The sequence below is a fragment of the Lates calcarifer genome, linkage group LG17, assembly GCF_001640805.2.
Source record: "Lates calcarifer isolate ASB-BC8 linkage group LG17, TLL_Latcal_v3, whole genome shotgun sequence".
Taxonomy (NCBI): Eukaryota; Metazoa; Chordata; class Actinopteri; family Centropomidae; genus Lates; species Lates calcarifer.
The window spans coordinates 6,829,810-6,852,909 of record NC_066849.1 but is presented as its reverse complement, the minus strand read 5'-3'; the positions used below and the strand labels follow the sequence as shown (position 1 = coordinate 6,852,909).

At 44.2% G+C, this 23,100-nt stretch overlaps 2 protein-coding genes across 5 annotated transcripts in view; one reads left to right on the top strand and one right to left on the bottom strand.

The window, feature by feature from the left end:
- Window positions 1-16,088, top strand: part of usp24 (ubiquitin specific peptidase 24) — a 31,412-nt gene extending 15,324 nt beyond the window's left edge. For all 3 annotated transcript variants that reach the window (XM_018670224.2, XM_018670223.2, XM_018670222.2), the window contains 40 exons: window positions 7-180; window positions 279-364; window positions 574-682; window positions 872-1,027; window positions 1,169-1,266; window positions 1,469-1,564; window positions 1,653-1,875; window positions 2,015-2,177; window positions 2,868-3,029; window positions 3,239-3,309; window positions 3,495-3,655; window positions 3,736-3,797; window positions 4,004-4,195; window positions 4,295-4,409; window positions 4,587-4,731; window positions 4,817-4,936; window positions 5,057-5,182; window positions 5,389-5,487; window positions 5,601-5,683; window positions 5,765-5,906; window positions 5,994-6,113; window positions 6,257-6,471; window positions 7,347-7,465; window positions 7,568-7,709; window positions 7,951-8,101; window positions 8,237-8,332; window positions 8,553-8,656; window positions 8,751-8,864; window positions 9,930-10,137; window positions 10,262-10,351; window positions 10,528-10,630; window positions 10,763-10,881; window positions 11,051-11,164; window positions 11,291-11,356; window positions 11,476-11,542; window positions 11,784-11,862; window positions 11,987-12,062; window positions 12,569-12,655; window positions 12,823-12,933; window positions 13,337-16,088. In XM_018670224.2, the coding sequence (XP_018525740.1) occupies window positions 7-180; window positions 279-364; window positions 574-682; window positions 872-1,027; window positions 1,169-1,266; window positions 1,469-1,564; window positions 1,653-1,875; window positions 2,015-2,177; window positions 2,868-3,029; window positions 3,239-3,309; window positions 3,495-3,655; window positions 3,736-3,797; window positions 4,004-4,195; window positions 4,295-4,409; window positions 4,587-4,731; window positions 4,817-4,936; window positions 5,057-5,182; window positions 5,389-5,487; window positions 5,601-5,683; window positions 5,765-5,906; window positions 5,994-6,113; window positions 6,257-6,471; window positions 7,347-7,465; window positions 7,568-7,709; window positions 7,951-8,101; window positions 8,237-8,332; window positions 8,553-8,656; window positions 8,751-8,864; window positions 9,930-10,137; window positions 10,262-10,351; window positions 10,528-10,630; window positions 10,763-10,881; window positions 11,051-11,164; window positions 11,291-11,356; window positions 11,476-11,542; window positions 11,784-11,862; window positions 11,987-12,062; window positions 12,569-12,655; window positions 12,823-12,933; window positions 13,337-13,399 (4,827 nt within the window). In that variant the 3' untranslated portion in view covers window positions 13,400-16,088. The remainder of the gene's footprint in view (window positions 1-6; window positions 181-278; window positions 365-573; window positions 683-871; window positions 1,028-1,168; window positions 1,267-1,468; window positions 1,565-1,652; window positions 1,876-2,014; window positions 2,178-2,867; window positions 3,030-3,238; window positions 3,310-3,494; window positions 3,656-3,735; window positions 3,798-4,003; window positions 4,196-4,294; window positions 4,410-4,586; window positions 4,732-4,816; window positions 4,937-5,056; window positions 5,183-5,388; window positions 5,488-5,600; window positions 5,684-5,764; window positions 5,907-5,993; window positions 6,114-6,256; window positions 6,472-7,346; window positions 7,466-7,567; window positions 7,710-7,950; window positions 8,102-8,236; window positions 8,333-8,552; window positions 8,657-8,750; window positions 8,865-9,929; window positions 10,138-10,261; window positions 10,352-10,527; window positions 10,631-10,762; window positions 10,882-11,050; window positions 11,165-11,290; window positions 11,357-11,475; window positions 11,543-11,783; window positions 11,863-11,986; window positions 12,063-12,568; window positions 12,656-12,822; window positions 12,934-13,336) is intronic.
- Window positions 16,089-17,209: 1,121 nt separating this feature from the next.
- On the bottom strand, window positions 17,210-22,915 carry pcsk9 (proprotein convertase subtilisin/kexin type 9). Of its 2 annotated transcripts, XM_018670225.2 has the most exons (12): window positions 22,561-22,915; window positions 21,999-22,190; window positions 21,003-21,135; window positions 20,774-20,907; window positions 20,540-20,681; window positions 20,046-20,242; window positions 19,770-19,953; window positions 19,501-19,674; window positions 19,270-19,418; window positions 19,022-19,187; window positions 17,857-18,023; window positions 17,210-17,751 (listed from the first exon to the last, which is right to left on the bottom strand). In XM_018670225.2, exons 1-12 carry the CDS (start codon window positions 22,726-22,728, stop codon window positions 17,563-17,565), a joined length of 1,995 nt encoding a protein of 664 aa, XP_018525741.1. In that variant the 5' UTR covers window positions 22,729-22,915; the 3' UTR covers window positions 17,210-17,562. The 2 variants fall into 2 exon arrangements, with proteins under 2 accessions (XP_018525741.1, XP_018525742.1); XM_018670226.2 differs by lacking the exons at window positions 19,022-19,187; window positions 19,270-19,418.
- Between the last annotated feature and the right edge of the window lie 185 nt (window positions 22,916-23,100).

Sequence of the window (23,100 nt, the reverse complement as noted above, 5' to 3'; positions counted from 1 at the left end):
TGTTAGTTGACCATGAATCGAGACCAGAAGCTGCTGTCCCAGCTTGGCTTTAGTGATGAGCAGAGCCTAACTGTGAAGAGCTCAGGCACTGGCACTCCTTCTGGCAGCTCAGAGTCCTCAGCCTCCGCCTCTAGCAGTTCCAGCTCCGCCGTCTTCAACTCTGCCTATGCCTTGGAGCAGGTACCATCTCAGACATAACTTTACACTCAAGAACTGTGGACACTCTCAGGTGTTTATGTTAGTTCTGATGCACTGTGCCCATGTTTTTCCATCTCCAGGAGAAGTCCCTGCCTGGTGTGGTCATGGCTTTGGTGTGTAATGTGTTTGAGATGCTTTACCAACTGGCTAACCTTGATGAATCTAGGTGAGAAGTGATTTCAACCCAAATGTCTTAAAGTTAATACCATAACTGTCTCAGTTAAGATTAACAATCATGCTGTCATGTCATGTCACAAATATGTCAACAGAAATATTTGTGGATCCATCAGCTGAGTTTATAGGTTTAATATAACACAGTGGTTTTAGCAGGACCTCAGACAGCTTCTTCATACTATGCATTTTTATTTACCTCAGGATCACCATCCGTGTGAGGAAGCTGCTGCTGCTGATCCCAACAGACCCAGAAGTGCAGGATGCTCTCGACAACTTTGTTCCCAAAGAATCCAGTGTCTGGAGCCACCAGGTACATCAAACTGTCTGTTATGACGTTGTGACCTGTCCAGGTCAAGCAGTAACTGCTGTGGCAGCTTTCTGTTTTCTCTATCTCTGTTCTTCCTTGATGCTTTTATTCTTGAGTGCCTCCCTCTGTCTCTGCTTTACACATTTCCCCCCCTTTCCTTAATCTGTGTCTCCCTTTGTGTCTGTTCTGCAGAAGACGCTGTTCACCCTCGGCCAGGGCACAGGCTCTCGGTCTCCATCTATGGCCTCCAAGCAGCAGCACCAGCCCAGTGCTGCATCCATCTTGGAGTCCCTATTCAGATCCTCAGCACCTGGCATGTCCACCTTCAGAGTGCTATACAATCTTGAGGTATGCATCCATGTGAACATGCACTACATTAAAGACAACACATTATTTTCCAATACATAACACCCACTTTCAAACTTTAAATGTAAATCTGTGACATCTGTTCTCCTCCCACTTCTCTCTCACTGCCTATCTGTGTGTTAGGTGTTGAGTTCAAAGCTCATGCCCACATCTGATGATGAGATGGCCAAAACCAGCAGCAAGTCCTTCTGTGAGAACTTCCTCAAAGCAGGAGGTCTCAGGTAACAGCACAAAGGAAATATCTGTTTAAAGAAAAGTGCATTGTTGGTGTTTGCTTTGTTCCACTGTGGGAAGTGTTGACAGACTTGTCAAGCTCCATCAAATACTAGCACAGACACACCACTTTGTGTATGCTTTGATGTAAAATGCCTCACAGTATGTTTTTATTTGTAGTCCTAACAGTGGTATTTTTTTTCCCCACAGTTTGGTGGTGAATGTTATGCAGAGGGATTCCATCCCATCAGAGGTGGACTACGAGACCAGACAAGGAGTCTATTCAATCTGTCTTCAGTTGGCCAGGTACAAAGTGCCTCATGAACACACACACAGGGATGGATATACTGGGCAATTTACCAAATTAGATTTCCATACTTGGCTATATTTGCAGGTTCCTTCTGGTTGGTCAGAGCATGCCTGCAGCACTAGATGATGATGTCATCAGAGATGGTGAGGCGCTGTCCTCCCGTCCATTTCGCAATGCTGGAAGGACCGGGCGGCAGCTGTCTCTCTGTGGAACTCCAGAGAAGTCGTCCTACAGACAGATGTCCTTGTCTGAGCGCTCATCCATAAGAGTGGAAGAGATCATACCGGCTGCTCGTGTAGCTATTCAGGTACTGGACCAACATGTACAGAAGCATACTTTCAGTATCAAGCTGTTTGATGGCAAATCCTCCGTCAATTCTACAACCAGCATGATGTTGTATGTGCAGAATATTTACCAGTATAATGTTTGTTCTGTCTCCTCTCTAGACCATGGAGGTGGGAGACTTCACCTCCACTGTGGCCTGTTTCATGCGTCTGACCTGGGCGGCTGCAGCAGGCCGATTGGATCTGGTTGGCAGTCCACAGCCAATCAGAGAGACCCACAGTTCACTTCTGCCACAGGGAGTCCGCACCAGAGTCAGCAGTACAGGTCCAACAGAAAACACCCACCAAATGCTTTTCATATTTATCTCACGTGCTAGTTAGTAGTAGTTAGTTGTTCACATTCTCCATAATGTTTCAGCGTACATATACAGTGTTTCCTCTAGAATGACTGTGAGGGCGGGTTGTTGGAGCGGGGCAGTGTGGTGGGGAGGGGGTTGGGAAGTGGGTGTTGTATAGTTATATCATAATGATATACTGTACCTTCTATTACACTTCTATAGTTATAGTTTGATGCCGGAGGAGGGCTAGCCTTCCTGCCAGCAAAGCCACAGTTGGCAGACAGTGCCCGACATTTGTCTGAGCTTTTCTTGTCCACCTGTCTCCTCTGCGCCTCTTCCACTCCTGTATGTGGACACGTACACAGAGACACACGTAAAACAGGAAGTGGGGAAATAACGCAAATGTAAATGAACTTTTAATTTTAACATATTTTCTCTTTGCTTTTCTTGGGAGGGCGAGGGTGGGTCCCTAAGACAATGGTAGGGGAAACACTGCATATAAGCAGAGAACTTGTTTTGGCATCAACAGCATGTTTATAATAGGTGTGGTATTCATCCTGCACAACTGCATTCCTTATTTGTCACCTGCAGCTGCTTCTTATATGTTTTGTTGGGAGCAGCTCATGGTCGAAGCTGAAGAAATGAAAGTAAATGAAATGTCCTGTGTATGTTTGCAGGAAGTAACTGCAGCTCTAGCAGTGAGGGCGAGAGCATGCCAACAGCGTTGCATGCAGGGATATGTGTCAGACAGCAGAGTGTCTCCATCAAAGATGCCATCATCGCCCGTGAGGCCCTGTCACTGCTGGTTACCTGTCTGCAGTTACGCTGTCAGCAGCTATGTAAGTCTCAGGCAGGAGTAAAATCACACCACAAGGATACACTCCCAGCACTCATGCTGATTCATGTCATGTTTTTTTTTATATTTACTATACATTGCCATTGATCTTGTACAAAGTGTCATAGTACTACAGTATGTACACTTTCTTTAGTATATATTTGCCAGAACTCTACAATGACACTAATTCCTGTGCTTGGTGTCTCTCTCCAGGTTCTTTTTACAATCTTCCCTCTGTCAATGATTTCATTATTGATATTCTGCTGGGATCTCCCAGCGGAGAGGTAAGTCAAGTCAAAGTCAAGTCAAATTTTATTTATATAGCGCCAATTCACAACAGAAGTTATCTCGAGACGCTGTGGTAAGCAACACCCTTTTTAGCTAAATAGACTGCACAAAAGAAATACTGTACATACATAAAATCGCAGTATGCACTCACACATGCTTTCTCCATCACTTCTCATGTCAGATTCGCCGTGTGGCTTGTGATCAGCTGTATACTCTGAGCCAGTCTGACACTTCAGCCTTCCTTGAAGTCCAGAAACCCAACTTGTTCCTCCTCTCAGTCATTCTCACCGCTCAGCTGCCACTATGGAGTCCCACATCTGTTATGAGAGGAGTCAACCAGAGGTATTCAAGCAGGAAACACAAGATATACATCACTGAAACTTATATAGGGCTCTTTTGTTGATGATCCTTTTTCTTCTCAGGTTGCTGTCCCAGTGCACTGAGTACTTTGACCTAAGATGTCAGCTTCTGGATGACCTAACCAGTAAGCCAATAAATGACCCCTCAGTTACTTCTGTCAATACCTAGATATGAAATTGTCCCAGATGTAGGACTTGTTAGATTACAGAGCTTCCAGTTTTGTGTTTCAGCAACTTAAGATCCTGTATCATACATTTTTGTTCTGTTGCTTTCTTTTTCTCTCTGCCTTACATTCTCCCTCCTTCTCTCCACCTGCCTGACCTCGCCCAGCGTCAGAGATGGAGGCGTTAAAAGTGAGTGCAGCGACCATGCTGGAGGACGAGATCTCTTGGCTCGACAATTTTGAGCCCAGCTGGAGCTCTGAGATGGAGACCAGCCAGGCGGATAACATCCTCCTGGCTGGACATCTCCGACTCATCAAGACCTTACTCTCACTCTGTGGCAACGAGAAGGAACATCTCGGTGAGCACAAACAAATATACATACATATATTAAACACAATTTGTAAGTTTAAAAGTTGAGAGCACTAATATATAATATGTAACTTTTTTTCTTTTTCAGGTCCATCTCTGATCCAGCAGTTGTTGGATGACTTCCTGTTTCGAGCCTCACGCATCATCATCAACAGTTCCAACCCCACACCTTCCCCGGCCCTCAGCCATGACTTCCATCCCAAGTATGTTATGTTAATCTTTTCCACAAGTTACATTTTATCTTTGTCTTGAAGTCATCAAAAAATTGTGAGAAATTTGATAAAGTTTCTGCTACTTGTTGTTTTTTTAATTTTTTTTTTTATTTGACAACTCACTGCAAACCACTTCCTTAACATTTTGTCATGTGTGTGTCTGGTCAGGTGCAGCACAGCCAGCAGCAGACTGGCAGCCTACGAGGTGCTTGTGATGCTGGCAGACAGCTCTCTCTCAAACCTCCGACTCATCACCAAGGAGTTACTGTCCATGCATCACCAGTCTGATCCTTCCCTCTGCAAGGAGTTTGATGTAAGACACTGACTGAAATAATATTGCATTTATTTTGCAGTTAGTAATAGTTCAGATGTGAAACGAAGTCCTGTCTCTCTGTCAGTATCTACCCCCAGTAGAGAGCCGGTCAGTCTCAGGTTTTGTTGGGCTGAAGAATGGAGGAGCCACATGTTACATGAATGCTGTGTTCCAGCAGCTCTACATGCAGCCTGGCCTGCCAGAGGTACATGTTTCCAGTGTGCTGTTTAGCTTCAGTATTCACCAGAGGGCAACTGCTCTTTGAGTCCAGAACCAGTTTCATCCAGTGAAGTTAATATCAGTGACTGTGTGTGTTTTGTTTAAGGCTTTCCTGTCCATTGAGGATGACACAGACCAGCCAGAGGAGAGCGTCTTCTACCAGGTCCAGTCTCTATTTGGACATCTGATGGAGAGCAAACTGCAGTACTATGTACCTGAGAATTTCTGGAAGGTAACAGACCGTTCAGCAGTGTGATCTGATTCTAATGCACTCACACTTTCAATTGCAAGTGTCAATAAGATGCAAAATAAGAATGGATTTATATGGTGAACTGAAAAATTGACAGTCTAAGATTGAATTCATAAACCCTCTCAGCTGTAATGTTCACTCTTTCATTTTTCTCTTAACCTTACATAAATGTGTTACATCTATTTCAGATCTTCAAGATGTGGAACAAGGAGTTGTATGTAAGAGAACAGCAGGATGCTTATGAGTTCTTCACAAGCCTTGTCGACCAGCTTGACGAACATCTCAAGGTAAATCATACACACCACTCTAATTTAAAAATACAGTATGTGCAACAGCTCAGTTCTTATATTAGAAAATTGGTAATGATGATAAAATTCTTGAAAAAATTTCTTTCCACCAGAAAATGGGTCGAGAACAGATCTTCAAAAACACATTTCAGGGAATCTTCTCTGACCAGAAGATTTGTAAAGACTGTCCTCACAGGTGAGCAAGAATTTTTCCTCTCATATTTATTGTTTCATGATGAGACATATCACAACTGATCTTTGACCTCTCATTGTGCAGGTATGAGCGTGAAGAAACATTCATGGCATTGAACCTTGGAGTGACTTCTTGTCAAAGTCTGGAGATCTCATTAGACCAGTTTGTCAGAGGAGAGGTGCTGGAGGGCAGCAACGCCTACTACTGTGAGAAATGCAAGGAGAAGGTCTGTATACCGCCCTGCATGGTTTTTATTCTGCTACACTGATAACATGTGTGTCCAACAAGTGTCTTCGTTTGTTCATCTGCACAGAGAACCACAGTGAAGAGGACGTGTATCAAATCCCTGCCCAGTGTTCTCTGTATTCATCTCATGCGCTTCGGCTTCGACTGGGAAAGCGGACGCTCCATCAAATATGATGAACAGATTAGGGTACAAAGTATTTCTAATCCCAGCGTCACATATTTCTGTTTACTGAAATTCACTTCCTGGTTATGTCACAGCAGCCCAAAGCCCTCATGTGAAAGATAAATACGATTAATAGTGAGTCTGTGTGATTTGTTGTTGGTGTGCAGTTCCCCTGGGTGCTGAACATGGAGCCCTACACTGTCTCTGGAATGGCTCGTCAAGACTGTAGCGGAGAGGGCGGCGAGGGGCGAGGGGATGGGACATCAGGAGGGTCACCCAGGAAGAAGGTCACAATTTCTGAGAACTACGAACTTGTGGGAGTTGTTGTCCACAGTGGTCAGGCACATGCCGGACACTACTACTCCTTCATTAAAGACAGGCGGTAAGAGACACTGTAGCCAGAAGTTCCTTATTTAAAGGGCTAACATTTATGGTTTCAAGTGCTTGGTGGAGCTGCTTGGTGGACTGTATTTTCCAGCTTCTGTTCCTGCTTTACGTAAGGACCACAAAACCAGTGATTAGTGGAACACATTAATCTGTTGCTTTAGTTTTCCAAGCAGAATTTAGAGGAACCTCCATGGGGCACATGAGCACAGCATCAGATTTTGTGTGGACTCCCGGTTTAGTTTGTAAGCGTCTCCAGATGTCTGGCTCTGGAAAGCAGGAATGCTCAGTGGAGAGGTGGAATGTAAAGAGACCACAGGAGCTAATATTTGGCACCCTGCTCTTGCTCGCTGGCTTGTTCCTATCCCTGCTTAAGATTACAGCAAAGAAAGTTTGTTCTAAGGATACTGATCTTTTTCCAGAAAATGTGATACATTCTGAGTCAGTTATCCTTTATATGTAAGTTTAGACCTTTAGACTACAACAAAAAAAAAAAAAATAAAAATCACCGACAGGCTTGGCACAGGTGGACATGAGATCCTGGTGGCAAATGTGCACTGCAGTGTTTATATCAGACATACTGTATGCTGTAGTACAGTATGATATGCCATACCTTCTTATCTGTCATATTCTACTGCAAACTACTCAGAAATCTTTTCTCCCCCAAGATTTCAACATTTATGATTTACCGTCTGCAACAGAGTCAGAACACCATTAACAACCATTAATGTTATTTGTTGTTTGTGCTGAGTTTCCAGTTTTGGCGCAGCATTGTGATAAATTTGAATCTAAATCTGACATTCTCCTTTTCTCTCTCAAACCCTCCCCTTTGCCCTCCAGTCATCTTTGTTTTTCTTTGTCTCTTAATGGCAGTGCCCGGGGACGTTGGTACAAGTTCAATGACAATGTGGTGGAGGAGTTTGATATGAATGATGAGACTCTGGAGTACGAGTGCTTTGGGGGAGAGTATCGCCCCAAAGTCTATGACCAGTGTAAGTATGTTATATAAATAAGCATGTTAAACTACTGCACACATTGCATTCTCATGAGGCACAAACAGATGAATCTTGATTTGTGCCTTTGTACATGTACAGCCAACCCATACCCAGATGTGCGGAGGAGATACTGGAACGCCTACATGTTGTTCTATCAGAAGATCAGCGATCAGAACTCACCTGTCCTGCCCAAGAAAAGTAGAGTCAGCATTATGAGACAGGAAGCTGAGGACCTTACTCTGTGAGTCTGTTTATCAGATTTCCCACAGCAGCATGTGGCAGTCATCAAAAATAATACAGTTGTAGGCTGTAGGCCATCTTATTACCATTGACAGCTTCTGTCAGGTCAGCAGTCAGGACTTTTGCTGCTGTTATGAAAAACCTCTCAACTGTAATGATTCATTTTGTATATGTGAATAAAACCTTAACACTGCACTTCCATTATCACTACATATTATCATTATTATTTTTATATTTCCTAGGTCAGCCCCGTCCTCTCCTGATGTTTCCCCACAGTCCTCTCCCCGCCCCCCACGTGCCAACAACGACCGTCTCACCCTCCTCACCCGCCTTGTCCGCAAGGGAGAGAAGAAAGGGCTGTTTGTAGAGAAGATGCCTGCCAGCATCTACCAGGTAAAAGTAGCATCAAATGGCCTGTCTGTCTCCACACCACTTCAACATGTGTTGTGTTGTATGAGATAGAAAGAATCGGCTCAAACATTCACTAATCATGGCCGTATCTGACCTCTCCATTTGACTTTTCTGTAGATGGTGCGAGATGAGAATCTCAAGTTCATGAGGAACAGGGACGTCTACAACAGTGACTACTTCAACTTCACCCTCTCTCTAGCCTCCGTCAATGCAGTATGTGTCTGTGTCTAATTATGTATAAACACAAAGTAGTGCTGCACAGTGATATTAAGCTTAATTTATGTATTATAAAGTGTAATAATAAGTCATGAATGTTGTAGTATTTCCTCCTATATTTTCTTCCTAAAATGCTCTTGTTTTTTCTGCCGCACTCTTTGAAATAGGTTCAGGGCTTTTGACTAAGACGTTTTTAAAAACTGTGCGCATGTTACAGACTAAACTGAAGCATCCAGACTACCAGCCTATGGCCAAAGAGAGTCTCCAACTGGCTGTTCACTTTCTCTTCCACACCTACCTACACACCAAAAAGAAACTCCGGTATATACACTCATATAGTACATACGTCCACATCAGTGAATAATCCCTCAGAATCAGCAGTGTAATATCTGCATTACATCTGTATCTCCTGCAGGGTGGACACAGAGGAGTGGATGGCTACAGTAGAGGTTTTGCTGTCTAAAAGCAGTGAGGCATGTCAGTGGATGGTGCAGTACTTGGTCGGACCAGAGGGACGGGAGATCACCAGGTCAGTAGATTATCTTTTCTTACTTGAAATGATATGTGATCATGTAAGTGAGATATGCTGCAAGTAAGCTGTCTGCAAAGTAGATTATTATTTATTTATTTATTACAAAATACACATACCTTTAATTAAAAAGTTTTAGAAGAGCCAGTTTCTAGAGAGCTTGAGCTTGTCAAAAGCAAGGCACAGTCTTCTGTCCATCTGCTGCAGAAAAGGTTTCTTTAAAACTTGTATCAGTGAGACTGCATTTTCTGAGTTGCCACTCTAATAGCACAAATGACAGAGCACAATCACTTCAGCTCTGTGCAGTTCCTGGAAAGTCAAGTGTAGGAATACTGCGTGTTTGCAGGGGGCCTTTCCCCAAGTTTAATCACTGCAGCATTTCTGTAGCTGTTGTAGTGATATGCAGTACTACAGACTTGGCAGCTCGCAGCACTGCTCCCTCATTCTAATCAATGCACGTTGAACTAGACGTAGATTATTCCAGCCTGATAACGCTGCTGCAGCCACTAAAGCCTCACTCGCACTCAAGCGCACATACTTACATACATGAGCTTTACCTGAGAATATGACAGGGTGCATAGCTCTCTATAACATGGTTTTGTGTGTGTATGTCACTCTCTCTCTCTCTCTGGATGCGGATTGGCTGAAAGAGCGGGTCAGTCAGTGGAATGTAAACATGTAGGGCCAGAGGATAGTTTCGCAAAAGAAAGGTGTTGTCTCACAGTACTGTTTACGCATGGGGTGATCATATGGTCCTAAGACATGATCGTCAGACATCAGACAGCCCAGCCCCCTTTACATACCACACAGTCCTTCCCACAGAAAGGAGATACACAGTGTCACACACAGCATTGTGTCTCAAGGCCAAAGCCACAACTGTTTTCTCCTACACACCATCAGGCTGCTGTGTTTCTTCAGCTCATCTCCAGATTATCCCCACTCTCTCAAAAAAGACTATTCAGGACTTTTACACATATTATGTTAAAATGAGAGTGGTGTTTCATGCCTGCCATGTGTTCTGCTCAACATTTACACATCATTATATCCTCTATCTGCCATCCTTAGAGTTTGTCTGTTGGAGTGCAGCGTGAGGGAGGTGAGGCTGGTGGTTGCGTCCATCCTCGAAAAGACCCTGGAGAGCGCGCTACACTTTGGTGACCCAGGATTGGACAGTTTGACCGACGCCCTGCTCTCCTTACTGGACAAAGATGTTCCTGAGAATGTGAAAAACTGTGCACAGTACTTCAGCCTCTTCAGTAACTTTGCTCAGAGGGTAATAAAGCACCAACAAATAAGCAGAATTAAATGTTTTTGCATTCTTTCCTGTGCTAAGTGTAAACATTAAATCACATCTCCATGACTTTCTGAGTGTTTTGTCTTTCTGCTCACTGTCTCAGGGTTGCGGTCCCTGTCAGTTGTTGTTGAAACACTCAGCTTATCGCCGGATGCTCATCTTCCTGTTGGGACCCAATAGGCAGAATAATCAGGTAGAGCTGCATAATATAAAGTGTATCAAAGTGTGTCTCGATTCACTGATTAGTTTTGGAATATCAGCTGCCTATAAATATAAATAAGTGTTGATTTAAGAATTACATATTAATAGGTTTTATTACCAAAACAGTGCCGATTGTTGTCAAATTTCTGTCTGTGTGTGTCTTTAAAGAATCGGCGGTGGAGTCCAGCTCAGGCTCGGGAGTTCCTTCACCTCCACAGCACTCTGGCCCTCATCACTCTCCACTCTGACCTCAGCCCACAGCGGACGCAAGGCAAGACACTTTAATCACATCATTTTCTTTTTTTTTGCACTCTCACATAAAGACACACACAGCACAGCTGATGTTTTTCTACAGTCCAGCTCCCAGTCTGACTCCTTATTTGTCACCTGTTTTCCTTTGTAGCTCCAGGAGGATTTAAGCTGCGTGTGAGTAACGTCCCATCCTCTACCCCACTCCTCCCCCTCCATGTGGATATCCTGACCTCACTCTTCACCCCAGAGGGACAGCCTTACCTTCTAGAGGTAACATACGATCCAACAGATTTGATTGTTGTGTCTTCCAGTCAGTGTTATTATACAGGAGGTTAAAAGAATCAGGCAGTCAATTTGGGGCACTGGCATGTTTTTCTTGACAAATATCAAAGGGCTCAGAATCTGTTTGATTGACGTTTTCTTTGTGAATATCTACCAGGTGATGTTTGCCATGCGTGAGCTGTCAGGCCCGCTATCTCTCCTGATAGAGATGGTGACCTACTGCTCGTACTGTAATGAGCCCTTCTCCCAGGGTGTGCTGCAGCTACTCAAGGTAACAAAAAAAAAAACAATTTGGAAATGTCAGAGGACCAGCTGCCAGAGCTGCCAGACCTCAGTATAGTAATGAGTACTACGTATTTGTTGTGTTAAAATCTTCTGGATACTTTGTGTCTTATAGACCCAGCTGGAGACGGCTCCACCTCATGAACTGAAGAACATTTTTCAGATGCTGCAGGAGCTATTAGTGAGTGACAGTCGACAGTCCTCGGTCATCAGTTACCCGTCACCTATTGATCTTAGTATAGTTGTATGATTACTACTATGATCACATGTGCTTAACTCATTTAAATGTTTGTATCTCAGGTTGTGGAAGACCCTCTGCAATCCCAGAGACTCAAGTATGCTTTTGAGTCAGAGAAAGGCCTGTTGGGTAAATCTTTATTTGTTGGTGTTATATTTACTGTAATGCTCACAGCTGGCACAGCAGAGAGCAAAACCATTGTGTGACCCCTTTACAGTCATCTACACTGTAATGTTTTTTTTTTTTGTTTGTTTAACATTGTTGGTAGACTGCCATGCCACTTGGCGAAATCATCAATTTTTGTGCGTATTAAAATGATTTAATGAATATATAAAATCCTAACTGAGCACTCTCTCTCTCTTTCTTACAGCCTTGATGCACCAGAGCAACAACATGGACAGCAGACGCTGCTACCAGTGTGTGAAGTTCCTGGTCACATTAGCCCAGAAGTGAGTACATAATAATGTTCAGAGGTCAGGGTTGTACAGGAAGAAGAATTCTTCATTGTGGGTGATCTTTTTGACAGATTATCTGGGCAATATAATTCTGAGCCTCTTTTCATTTTCCCACCAGGTGTCCTCCAGCCAAGGATTACTTTAAGGACTTGTCTGGTCACTGGAGCTGGGCAGTACAGTGGCTACAAAAAAAGGCAAGCTTGTGAAACAGTGTGTCACTGCATTCAACAGAAGATTAGCTGTTGTTTTTGTTTGGGTTTTTAGTCTTTTTTGTGTGTATTTGAGAGTGACGGTAGATGGCTGATAGGAAACAAGGGAAGAAAGAGGTGGGGTTGACATTCTGGCCAAAATCAAATCAGGATGGTTGTGGATTCATGGTTAGCGTTAGTGATTCCCAATCTCAGCCTTTTTTAGTCTGACGTACCTCCACAGACCCCAACAGATGAACTTCAGAACACTTTCACTGACTCTACCTGACATGTACCAAACTTGAATAGATTTTAACCTTAATGCTGTGTTTATTGTATATTATATTTTATTCTGTATTTTGATTTGTGAATATTTTAAATCATATTTTTTTCAAATTCCTGGAGCTACTCCACAGTCTTTCTGCATACCCCTTGGCAACTGCAGAAGTACTGCCTTTTTATTTAATCTTGTATGCTCATTGTGTGTTTGATCGTGTTCGCTCCACCCTCAGATGACAGAGCATTACTGGACTCCACAAAGCAACGTCTCCAATGAGACATCCACCAACAAAACCTTCCAGCGCACTATCTCTGCACAGGTACACACACACACACACACACACTCAGAAACACTGTAATAACACTGTATATCAGCATGATGTGACCTCCTCCAGTTTCACCAACACCACTAGTCAAACACACACTCACTGTACTTGCCGTTTATTTTCTCTCAGTCTAACTTGTTTGTGTGTGTAAATCTCTGCAGGATACCTTGGCCTACGCCACAGCGTTGTTAAACGAGAAGGAGCAGTCTGGCAGCAGTAACGGCTCTGACGGCAGTCCAGCAAATGAAAACGCCGACCGCAGCCTCCGACAGGTAGCCCTCAGACTCAACCCCGCTCACTGTACTCAGAACAGTGGGCTTCTTACATGACTCACTGCTTTACAACAGCACAGGCTCAGTTCACACAGCCAAACAGAGAAGAATGGAACAAAAATGGAACATCTCACTGGCTTCTGTCAAGAGCTGTAAAGGCAGTTTGTTACCTCCCACGGTTGCTCCATTCTTCGCTCACTTCTGCCATGCCTGTCAGGATGCCCACACAACACAAAATTGTCAGACTTGTTCTGGCACAGGCGTGAATTCTGCAGATAATGAGTGTGTTGTATTGAAATTATAATCCCCCTGTCACTGCCTAGCTCACTGATGTTTTACCTTTTGTTCCTTTTACTCCAGCAAACTTCTCTGCTCTCGTTTTGAACTTTTGTTTCTTTCCCAGGGGTCCGAGTCTCCCATGATGCTGGGCGATTCGAAGAGTGATCTAGAAGACGTTGACCCCTAGCTCCACCAACCAGCAGGATCCCTCCAAAGGGCGGCACAGCTCTGGGCAGCACTTGGAAAGGGCTGCACTTCGCCTCTGATTGGTCGGGACATTTAGGACTCCACAGCAAGCCAATCAGAACACTTATTCTCTTGGTCGCTATGGCAACGAAGGAGCTATGAATAAATCATAAATTACTTCCTTTCAGAGCAGCCAAGGCGATGATGGAGATGCATTATCATTAAGGGCAGCAGAGTTGATTATGGAGGGAAGGGTAAAAACCTTCCTCAATCACGGATGACTTCAGTTTATCCTTTTATTCATTCATTCACTCAGAATGACAGCAAGGTGGAGGATGGGTTTGGGTTGTGTTTTAACAATTTTCTGCTCATATTTGCCAATGTATCTACATAGACATATTCATATTGTAAAGATTTGTTCCATAGATGTAATTTCCAGTGTAAGATAATATTTTAGAGTCTCCTGTGCTCTTCTCCACAGCCATGCAAATTGCGAGAGGTCACATTCGCTGCTCTAGAGGAACTTACAGACACACACGTGCACCTGTAAAGGAACACCTCCACACAAGAGCACTTGGGAAGGAGTGGGGTTCAGCATGCACTTTATAGTCCAGCCCAGTTCATTCTGATGTACAGCAGCGCCAGTCAGTTCCTTTAGAGCCTCCTCGCACCCATATCCTCATCTTCTTTTGCTTTTAACAACTTCTGTTCTCAGTGCCACTTACACAGACACATGGAAGCCCTGATAGCAAGCCACTCTGGCTGTGACTTAACCTTTGGCCCCTGGCGACCACAGTGGAGCCGTGGGGACGCAGTACGGGGGCCGGCCCTGTCCTAGATACAGGACAGATCCAGGCCCTCAGCAAATCTGAAACAAGCAGTGCCATGGTCAGCATTCTCCCTCTACTACTTCTTCTTCTCGCTGACAGGCAGCCTCATGTGCTGGATTTTATTCTTTTCATTGCTGTGTTTTATTTTTCTTTGCCACTTTTCTTTGACTTTGGATGGATTGAATATTGGAGAGGATGTTTAGGGACTCAAGCCTTATGCAAGAAAAGCTGACCTGGAAGTGCACAGATCAGCCGTGGTGGGCCATCAGTGCCAACTGAGGGGGAGCTCAGGAGCATGTTTTATTTTTAGGTGCCAAGGTTACATACACTCACAAAGAATAACACACTATGATAGAATTTGTGAAAAACATGCAAACGTGTGTCACTCATTCACTTCGCTCGCACACACAAAGAGCAGGTCCTCCTCGCCTCACTGTTACCTCTGCTTTATCAGGTTTGGGTTTTTCTTATGTTTTTTTTTTTCTCCAGTGGAGTTTTGTCTTTGCTTTGCCTTTTTGCTTTTGTCTACCTTTGGAAACACACACATACAGAGGAGCTGAGCCCAAATGTAGCTCTAGTTTCACTCAAAAACAACACCCATGTGTCCATCGTCCCCACCCCCCCAGTCATCGGGAGACTTGAAGTGCCTTAACCTCCCGATCGCCCCCCATCCCACCTCTTGACACTGTACCTGTCACATCTCTGATGAGTTGACATCTGCTCCACCTGTCCTCACCGTGACACCAAATAGTCTCGCTGTAGGAGTGCAACAGGGCTTCTTCATCCCCATTAGACCCAAAATGATACAGGGAAAATTTCCTCTGTGTTGTGACAAAGGACTGTAGGAATGTAAGTGTTGGTTGTTGTTTCTGTGTGTGTATGGGGGAGGGTGGGGCAGTATGTTTCACCCTAATAAAAGAGGGTGTAGGTGACAGGACTGAGTTTTGGTGACGGTAAAATGCTGCTTCTTTTCACTCCGCACTCAAGTGGAGATACTTTGTAGATACTGATTTATGCTAGATAGTTTTAAGGAATACACACTTTTCACTCAGATATTGTGACGACATGAGCCTAAGCTAGTTTAGCAGATTAGCTCTCAGCTTTAACAGGTCAATGTTTACAGTGTGGGGACCTATGAAGCAATCGTGCAAAATGGTTTTCTGTTGGGGGTCATCATGTGATCAATCCACTAAGGCTCCTCTGTGTCCTCAGAGCCTGAGGTGAGGGAAGACACTGTTTTAGCCCTTCCACACACACACACACACACCATAACCCCCCCCCCCCATTGTTCCTCTTTATCTCACTAGATGTGAATGTCACGTCGTGCTCGCCAGCACGATTGCATGTGTGGCAGTAAGTGTTGGTGAAGTTTGTCTTTTCTGTGTGACAGAGAAAGGAAAAAACGGCCCCCTGTGTTGTTTGCTGTGTAATTTGGTCATTAGCACTTCCTGTCACAAACACACGCCCCTTTCTCTGTGGCTGGTTAACGTGCTATCTGACGGAGCTGCATGCAGTCTGTGCCAAGTGATACATGGCCACGGCAACATCAGCCCAGTCTCTCCAAGATTTTGCCCCCCCCACCACCTGCTCCATCACCACAACCACTTAGAAAAAAAGAAAAAAAAAACAAATTCAAAACAATTTTTTGTTTTAATCCTGGGGTGCAGGGAGGGAAGGGGAAGTGCGTGGGTAGGGATTGGCATCTATACGGGTTTTTACTGTCATTCAACTTTGAAAATTCACTTCTGCCATCGCAGGATTCTGTAATGCATGTTAAAACTCAGTTTTAATTTGTACATCAGAGTTTGATTAAGGGGAAATTTGATATAAAATAAACTGGAATGCACAACCTTTTGTAAACATTGTTTTTATGTATGTTTACAGATCACCACATTACTCACTGCTTTATTTCACAATGCCTTTAATAATGTAGATACACATTCATTTTCATTTATTTTATATGTTGATAGCTGCAAGATTTCCCCTCAGTTTCCTGTCGCAATCAGACCTCATTCCACTCATCAGTGCACCACAGCTAGCAGCATTGTATGGATATCCCTGTGGTGCTCCCCACACTGAAGTCATCCATCTGTGTGAATCAGTAACAACCAGGATTGAAGCTCAGCATGCACGCTTGGTTGTCATGACACAGACTATTTTTTTAGTCCATTTATTTTGATTAGACCTGTGGGCTCCTAAAGGCCTCTGTCATGTTAATATAGTTCAGTTCTCAGGAGAGACAAATGTGTTTTATTCAAGCAGAGAAGTGGAAGGGTCAGCTTAAAGTCAGCTATTTAACTTGTTATTCGTGCACCTGCTGTTGCAGACTCACATGCAGAACAAAGTGAGCACAATTTAACTGGTTTATTAAGCAGGCTGCTGATCAGGCTGATTACTCAGAGTTGTGCTGCTGCCTGACTGAGCTGAAAACACACTCCTCTGTCACATTACAAGATGGCAAGTTCTGAAATCCTTGATGGTTACTTTAGCAATACAGTCCCCAGCTGGATTACTGTCTTTTCATCTATGCAGTGTATCAGCTGTCTTTTCAAAGACAGAGGACTTGACCTGTCCCTTTTGGTGCACAGATGTGAATAATATTAATATGCGTTAGTTTCATTTAGCTGCTTCACTCTCAGGGTCCTGGTATTGTTCATGCTGGCTCACTGTCACGGTTTATTGGGACACTTGAATAGAACGGAGCCATTGTTAACATGAGTAGTAAGACCTGTGCTGCTATAACAAGTCAAAATGTCTGCTGTGACTGGGCCTGTTTATGTGGATATCCCTTGGTTATGAACTGTGTTTTTTCTTTACCTGTTGAAGTGCACAGTCCATTTAAATGTCCCAAGTAAAAACTATTACAATCTGTCATAGATTTTTCATAGCAATCAATTACATTCATCTATACATCTTATCAGTTTGTAAAGAAGAAATAGCATATCACATAAATACACCTGGGCCATTGTTTTAGAAAAACATTATGTTCATGAAAGCTCTTTTTATTATTCTAATTTTGTAAAAAGATACAAAAACATCTGGTTCCATTTTACAAACGGTGTATGGTATATGGCTTAAAAAAGCTAATGAGTCTGAGGCATTAATACAATATGTGCATTGAAGCATGTGTTGGCCTAATCCTACAACTGAAACACACACCAAGAGCTTTACACAAGTGTTTACAGTCACACATGAATGTCGGTTGTTGTATTAAGGTGTATTCAGGGCTCTAAAGGACGTCAAAGCTGCTGAAAGACAAAGACACCAACGCTGTAATAGAGAGATATCAAGGCTGTTCTCAAGGTGCAGGACTTTAAAGTGGTCTGAGACAGGCTCATTGAGGAGCTGTGACGGGCTGCTCTGCTGGTCTGACACGACAGCAGACGGCGAGGCCTGCCGCCCCTCCCGTGGCACCGCGGACACGGCAGCTGTTGCCCTTAGCAACAGGCCCCAAGACAGCAGAGCCCTGTGAGACTGTGCCACAGTCTGTCAGAGTCCAACCGGAGGGACAGGTCACCTCGACCTGCATGAGAACAGCAGAAATGATGGGAAGGGTAGAGGTCTGAACCAAAGCTGAGGACGTGGTCATCAAAGACATTTCTGTGCTGTTCATATTTAAGTAACTCACCTGGTCTTTATCAGCTGATATGTTTTCCAACAGGTGGCACTCCAGCGATGGAGCGTGGCAGCACAGAGCATGCAATGTCACCCCGTCTTTCACAACACAGCGCTTCCCATCACCGAGATGTGGGCGGGAGTTAGATGAGACCCCAGCAGTGGACCAAGATGTACACCCTGCAGAGGAAGGAGCTGCATGTTTACATCACTGTCCATTAGTGATTCTCAGGCAAGCACTGATCCATCCTCCACACTGGAATCATCACAAAGGCAATAAAAGAGGAATATCATTTAAGTAATAAATCATTCAAGTGTTATAACATCGTTTTTGAAAACCCTGCTCTTTATGCCGCACCCATACAGTAGCTGGTATTTATGTTGGCAGGTAGTCATTTTCCTTTCAGGGTGATTGCCATGGTAACTGACATAATTGACCACAGTGTTCTAAATGCAGCCACATCAGGAGCTTGTACTTGGTTTAAAGGGCAGTTTGTGTATAGTACAGTACTTGAGTTACACATTTGACTGATTTCAAGTCATCAGCAGGTATCCACTTTAAGGGAATAGGTAGTCATTGTGGGAAATAACAATACGCTTTGTTACTAGAAGCTAGATGAGAGGACTGATACCACTCTCAAAGCTGAGGGCAGGAGGCCTAGCTTAGCATACAGACTACAAAATACGCACACAGTCCTAAAGTCACAGAATTTGCATACCAGCACCTTTAAAGCTCACTAATTATCATACTATATCTTGTTTCTTTAATCAATGCAAAAACAAAGTGTAATAAAAACAAGTTGTGGTTTTATGGTGGGTTATGTAGCGGACTATTTCCTGTCCAGGAACAGTGATTTCCTGAAGTCTTTTCATTTATTTTGTCAGTTAAACATAGGAGATATGACATGTTAATTTGTGAACTTTAAAGGTGCTATTTGCTGATTTTTTTTATCTTTGGACTGTGCTAGGCTACCTGTTTTTCTCTGTTTCCAGTCTCTGTGCTGAGCCATCTCTTTTCCCTAGTTCCATACGTAGCGTACAGATATGTGAGAGTGGTATCAATCCTGTCATTTAACTCTCAGCAAGAACGTGAATAAGCTTGTTTCCCGACACCAGAGAGGTAGCTTGAGCCAGACAGATGTGCTTGTATCACTCAGACTACATCAGATGTGACTTACCGGTCAGGTGGTGCTGTGGGCCGACACACTCAGCATCTTGCCCGGGCTCAGGACTAGCATGGGCCTGGCACCGCAGACCGCCTATCACACAACAACGGGCCACAGCGTACACACCTTTGCCCCCCAGACCGTTATAGGCAACACACTCCATCTGCTCGCTGTTCATCTTTAACACCGAGGCAGAGGTTCAGTGTTTTTAAACTTAAGATCAATTATTTTAGAGCTATAACAGATGTATTTGAACTCACAGTGATGGTCTCTCCCACACGAACACCATCAGGAGCGTAGCTGCTGCAGCCCATCATCTCCTCCCCCTGACGACAGCGACTGACAGCCCTGTCGCTGCTCATGACCCCTGACCTCTCTGACCACACAGACCGACACAGAAGCTCCCCATCTGCATACACATTATAATACTGTGCCAAACACGTACACTTGTATTTCTGACTGTTTTGTGTGTTTTTTTGTGAGTCACTGACTTGTTGTGCTGTTGGCTGGAGGCATAGCTGCTACCAGGTTTGGAGTAGTGAGACGATGTGTGTCAGACAGAGAGAGGAGGTTGACTGTGTTGCCAATGGAGTGATGCAGCATCGTCTGCAGGACCTGCACCGGTGACATGTTCTGATTGGACGACAAGATCACTGCTGCTACACCTGCGTGTGTAAACAAAGGAAATATAAAGCATTTACTGCAACTGCACACGTGGACTGCTTTGTTTTTAGTTACTTGTGACTTGACGCGTGCGTACCTGCAGCATGAGCAGCAGCTTGGGAGGTTCCACTTCTGGTGGTGAAACAGGTGCTGCAGTCGCTGCTCGCACTAACAATGTCATCGCCGGGTGCAAACAAATCAACGCAGCGGCCGAAGTTAGTGCCACCCGCTCCCTGTGACATGAGCTGGTCTGCTGCGTTTACTGCCCCCACTGTGATGACCTGCACGCACAAAAAGTTGAGGTAAAGGTTGTGTGTAGGTTGGCTAGAGTGTAAAATGGCACCATTGGGGGTTCTTAAAAGTGTTATGTAACCTCAGGCTCTGAGGCAGGCGAGTAGAGACAGGCATCCTCTCTGTAATTCCCTGCAGCAGCAATGACCACAGCTCCGTTAGCCACCATGTCCCGACACGCCGCGTTTAACGAACGACTGAAGCCACCGATGAAAGGCAGCAGAACAACCACAGCATTCATAGGACGGGCCAGTAAAGTTGCTCGGATATACTCCATACCTGAATGGAACAGAAGAGGGATGTTCAGTGAAGAAGATACAGATCAGGAAAATGGAAACCCTGTCACTACAAAAGTAGTGGCCCTGACTTTGCATAATGATACATAATGATTGCAGCAGCAGCTCTATTACCACACCTGCTTTTCATGTCAAATGACTCCTGTGGATGAGTTTAAAGCGTGCACACAAAGAGCTGCTGGGATTACTGGAGGCGTGTAACTCAGACGTGCACATCCAGTGGACAATTGGTGGCACATAATCTCCTGTCAATAGTATAAGAGTTCAGAGGGAGTCCTACCTGCCAGAGCTCCTGATACGGTTCCTTTCCCCTGACAGTTGAGCACACGGACCAGATTAATTCCAGCCCCTCGAGCGACACCAGAGTCTGACCCACTTACAACCCCAGCAATGTGTGTGCCATGGCTGTTGCACTGACTGGCCTACAAGAAGAGAGATGGTTGGACAAAATGGTGAAACAGATCTATGTGTGTGACCTGCAAGTGTTTCCTTTCCTTGTCTGCGTGTGTTTAACCTGTCTATGGACTCTGACTCCATCCTCCTCAGGGACGTCGTTGAAGTCTGTGATGAGCACTCGTCCTTCAACCTCTCTGTGAGAACTCTGAACACTGCCATCCATCAGATACACCTCCGCCATCCTTCCATCATCTGCAGAGGACAGACCGTGTGTGGATGTGGATTATAAATACTTCAGGTGTGTTACTATGTGTGTGTGTGTGTGTAAGAGACAGGTACAGACTCACTGGGAGGTTGGTATGTTGCATTTTCAGAGCTGCTACCGTGGGGCTGCAGTAACCTCTGAAGGTTCCAGGGGGCGCTCTGAGCAAAGATGGATGAGTCCTCCTCTATGTAGTGGACGTGAGGGAGCTTCATCACCTGGCAGGTACACAATCAAATCCTATTGTGGGTCTGAAGCAAAAACAGCAAAACAAAACAGCCTGCACAGGAAATTGACTGTGAAAGTATTAACCTGTCCATCTGCCTTAGCCTTTTTTATGGTTTTTATTTTGTGTTTTATGTTTATGGGTTTTTTTTGTTTCAGTCACAGTGGATTTACAACAACAAGCTCATAATCTTTATTTTCACTAAAGGATTATTTTTTTCTCTAAGTTGCCATTTGATTCTCAGTAGTGCATTTTTGTTATATACAAATGGCATAAAAACAAGAGCAGTTTGTGTCTCATTCGCTGATATAAAAGAGGGCAACCAAGCTTTTATCTCCTCCAGACTTGAATAACTAATTCACTAAAGCTTTTAACAAGCACAAAGACCATATTACTCCAGTCTCTGCTGTCCTTGACAAGTCACCTGTCAGTTTTAGAATTGATTTCAGATTTTTAGTGCTGTTTATTTTAAGCCTTGCATGGTTGGGCTCTTATGTACATGATCTGTTGACTCCGTTGAAGCCTTCACTGTGTGGGATCTCTAGTGTTCTTAAACTTATTTTTATCTCACAGATTTTTTCCTTGTAAATTACTGTAAATTTCAAGCTTAGCTCATTTTATCTTATAATTTGGATTTTATTTACTTTTTAAAAATTATTTTAACCATGTCTCAGCGTTTTGTTTTACTGCAGATGGTAATGTGGTGATAAGAAAGAAAAATTCAAAATTATTATAAACTAAAGTTGGTGTCCTCATACTGATCACCTACTTACACCTTATGTTTTAATTCACTGTCACACGTTAGGTTGTTACTAGTGAGCAGAGCAGCAGCGCGCTGTCAGGTGAAGCAGTTACCAGGTGAAGGACGTCGCTGCTCATCTTGACCAGGAAGCCACGCAGAGCTCCAGAGTAGGTCTGCAGGATCTCCAGCGGGTAACCTCTCCTGGCCGCTTTGGCTTTCAGCCTCCTAACGGTCTTATGAACGTGAGACTCGTGCGTGCCCTGACGCAGGATGACCAGGTACTGACCGGGCACGCGCCATGCTACCTGCAGCACAGCAGAGGAAACGTGAGAGTACAGGTGCAGGTACAGGAGAAATGTTTGCAAGAGGTTAGAGAGGGACAATGTAACTTAATAATGTGTCATTTACTTTCTGCGCCGATCTACTTTACAGATCATTTGTGCATATTTACATGTAGGTGAATATGTAATCTCTTCAACATAACTTTCTTTTTCTGAATCAAAGCAAATATGTCATTACAGTCTTAATAGCTTATTATTAGGTGAAATCTGAACAATGAGGACTTTAAACTTGTCTGGCTGCTCAAACCCAGGTAGGAACAGGCGCTAACAGGCTGTTGGCGGTCTGAAGAAGATGCGCTTCTGTGCGTCTGACTAATTTTTATTCTTTTCTTACCTTGTTGCACCTGAGGAACTCGGGCTCGGCTCCGGATTCAGGTTGAGTCCCGTCCTCACGGATCAGATCCAGGTTCATCTCGTCGTCCTCGGGGTAATTCTGCGCGCTCACGGCCAAAGATGCGCACAAACACAGCGCCCAACCAATCCAGGCTGAGGTGCGACGCATTCTTCACACCTCTTGGACCGTTTCCAGTGAAATGATCAGGATAACTATTAAATGACACAAATCCACTAATGAGAGTTTTTATTCCAGTCTTGAGTTGTTCAGATGTTTGCGTGCCTGCGACAGCCGCGCGCCCTGTGCGTCTGACAGCCAGATAATCCTCCAACCAATCTATTCTGATTTTGGGAGGAAAAAAATCGAACAATTGATTCTTATAATTCAAGGCGGGGACTGGTGACGTCTCCGGGGCTCACGCCACCGCTTTTGTATCGAATGATTCTCCTCCGTTAAAAACACCTCTCACTGTGGAGGAGTCATGTTTCATGCTCCCCCCGAAACCACCCTGTAATTATTCCATGTCAATCTGAGAAAACA

Bases quoted from the DNA above. Each gene is read 5' to 3' on its own strand.
- pcsk9 (XM_018670225.2), bottom strand. From the start codon at position 22,728: ATGCGTCGCACCTCAGCCTGGATTGGTTGGGCGCTGTGTTTGTGCGCA. The intron at 20,243-20,539 runs GTAGGACTCCCT...TGTTCCATTCAG, and splicing joins CGTATCAGGAGCTCTGGCAG to GTATGGAGTATATCCGAGCA. The intron at 17,752-17,856 runs GTGAGTTACTTA...GTTCTCATGCAG, and splicing joins TATCAGCTGATAAAGACCAG to GTCGAGGTGACCTGTCCCTC.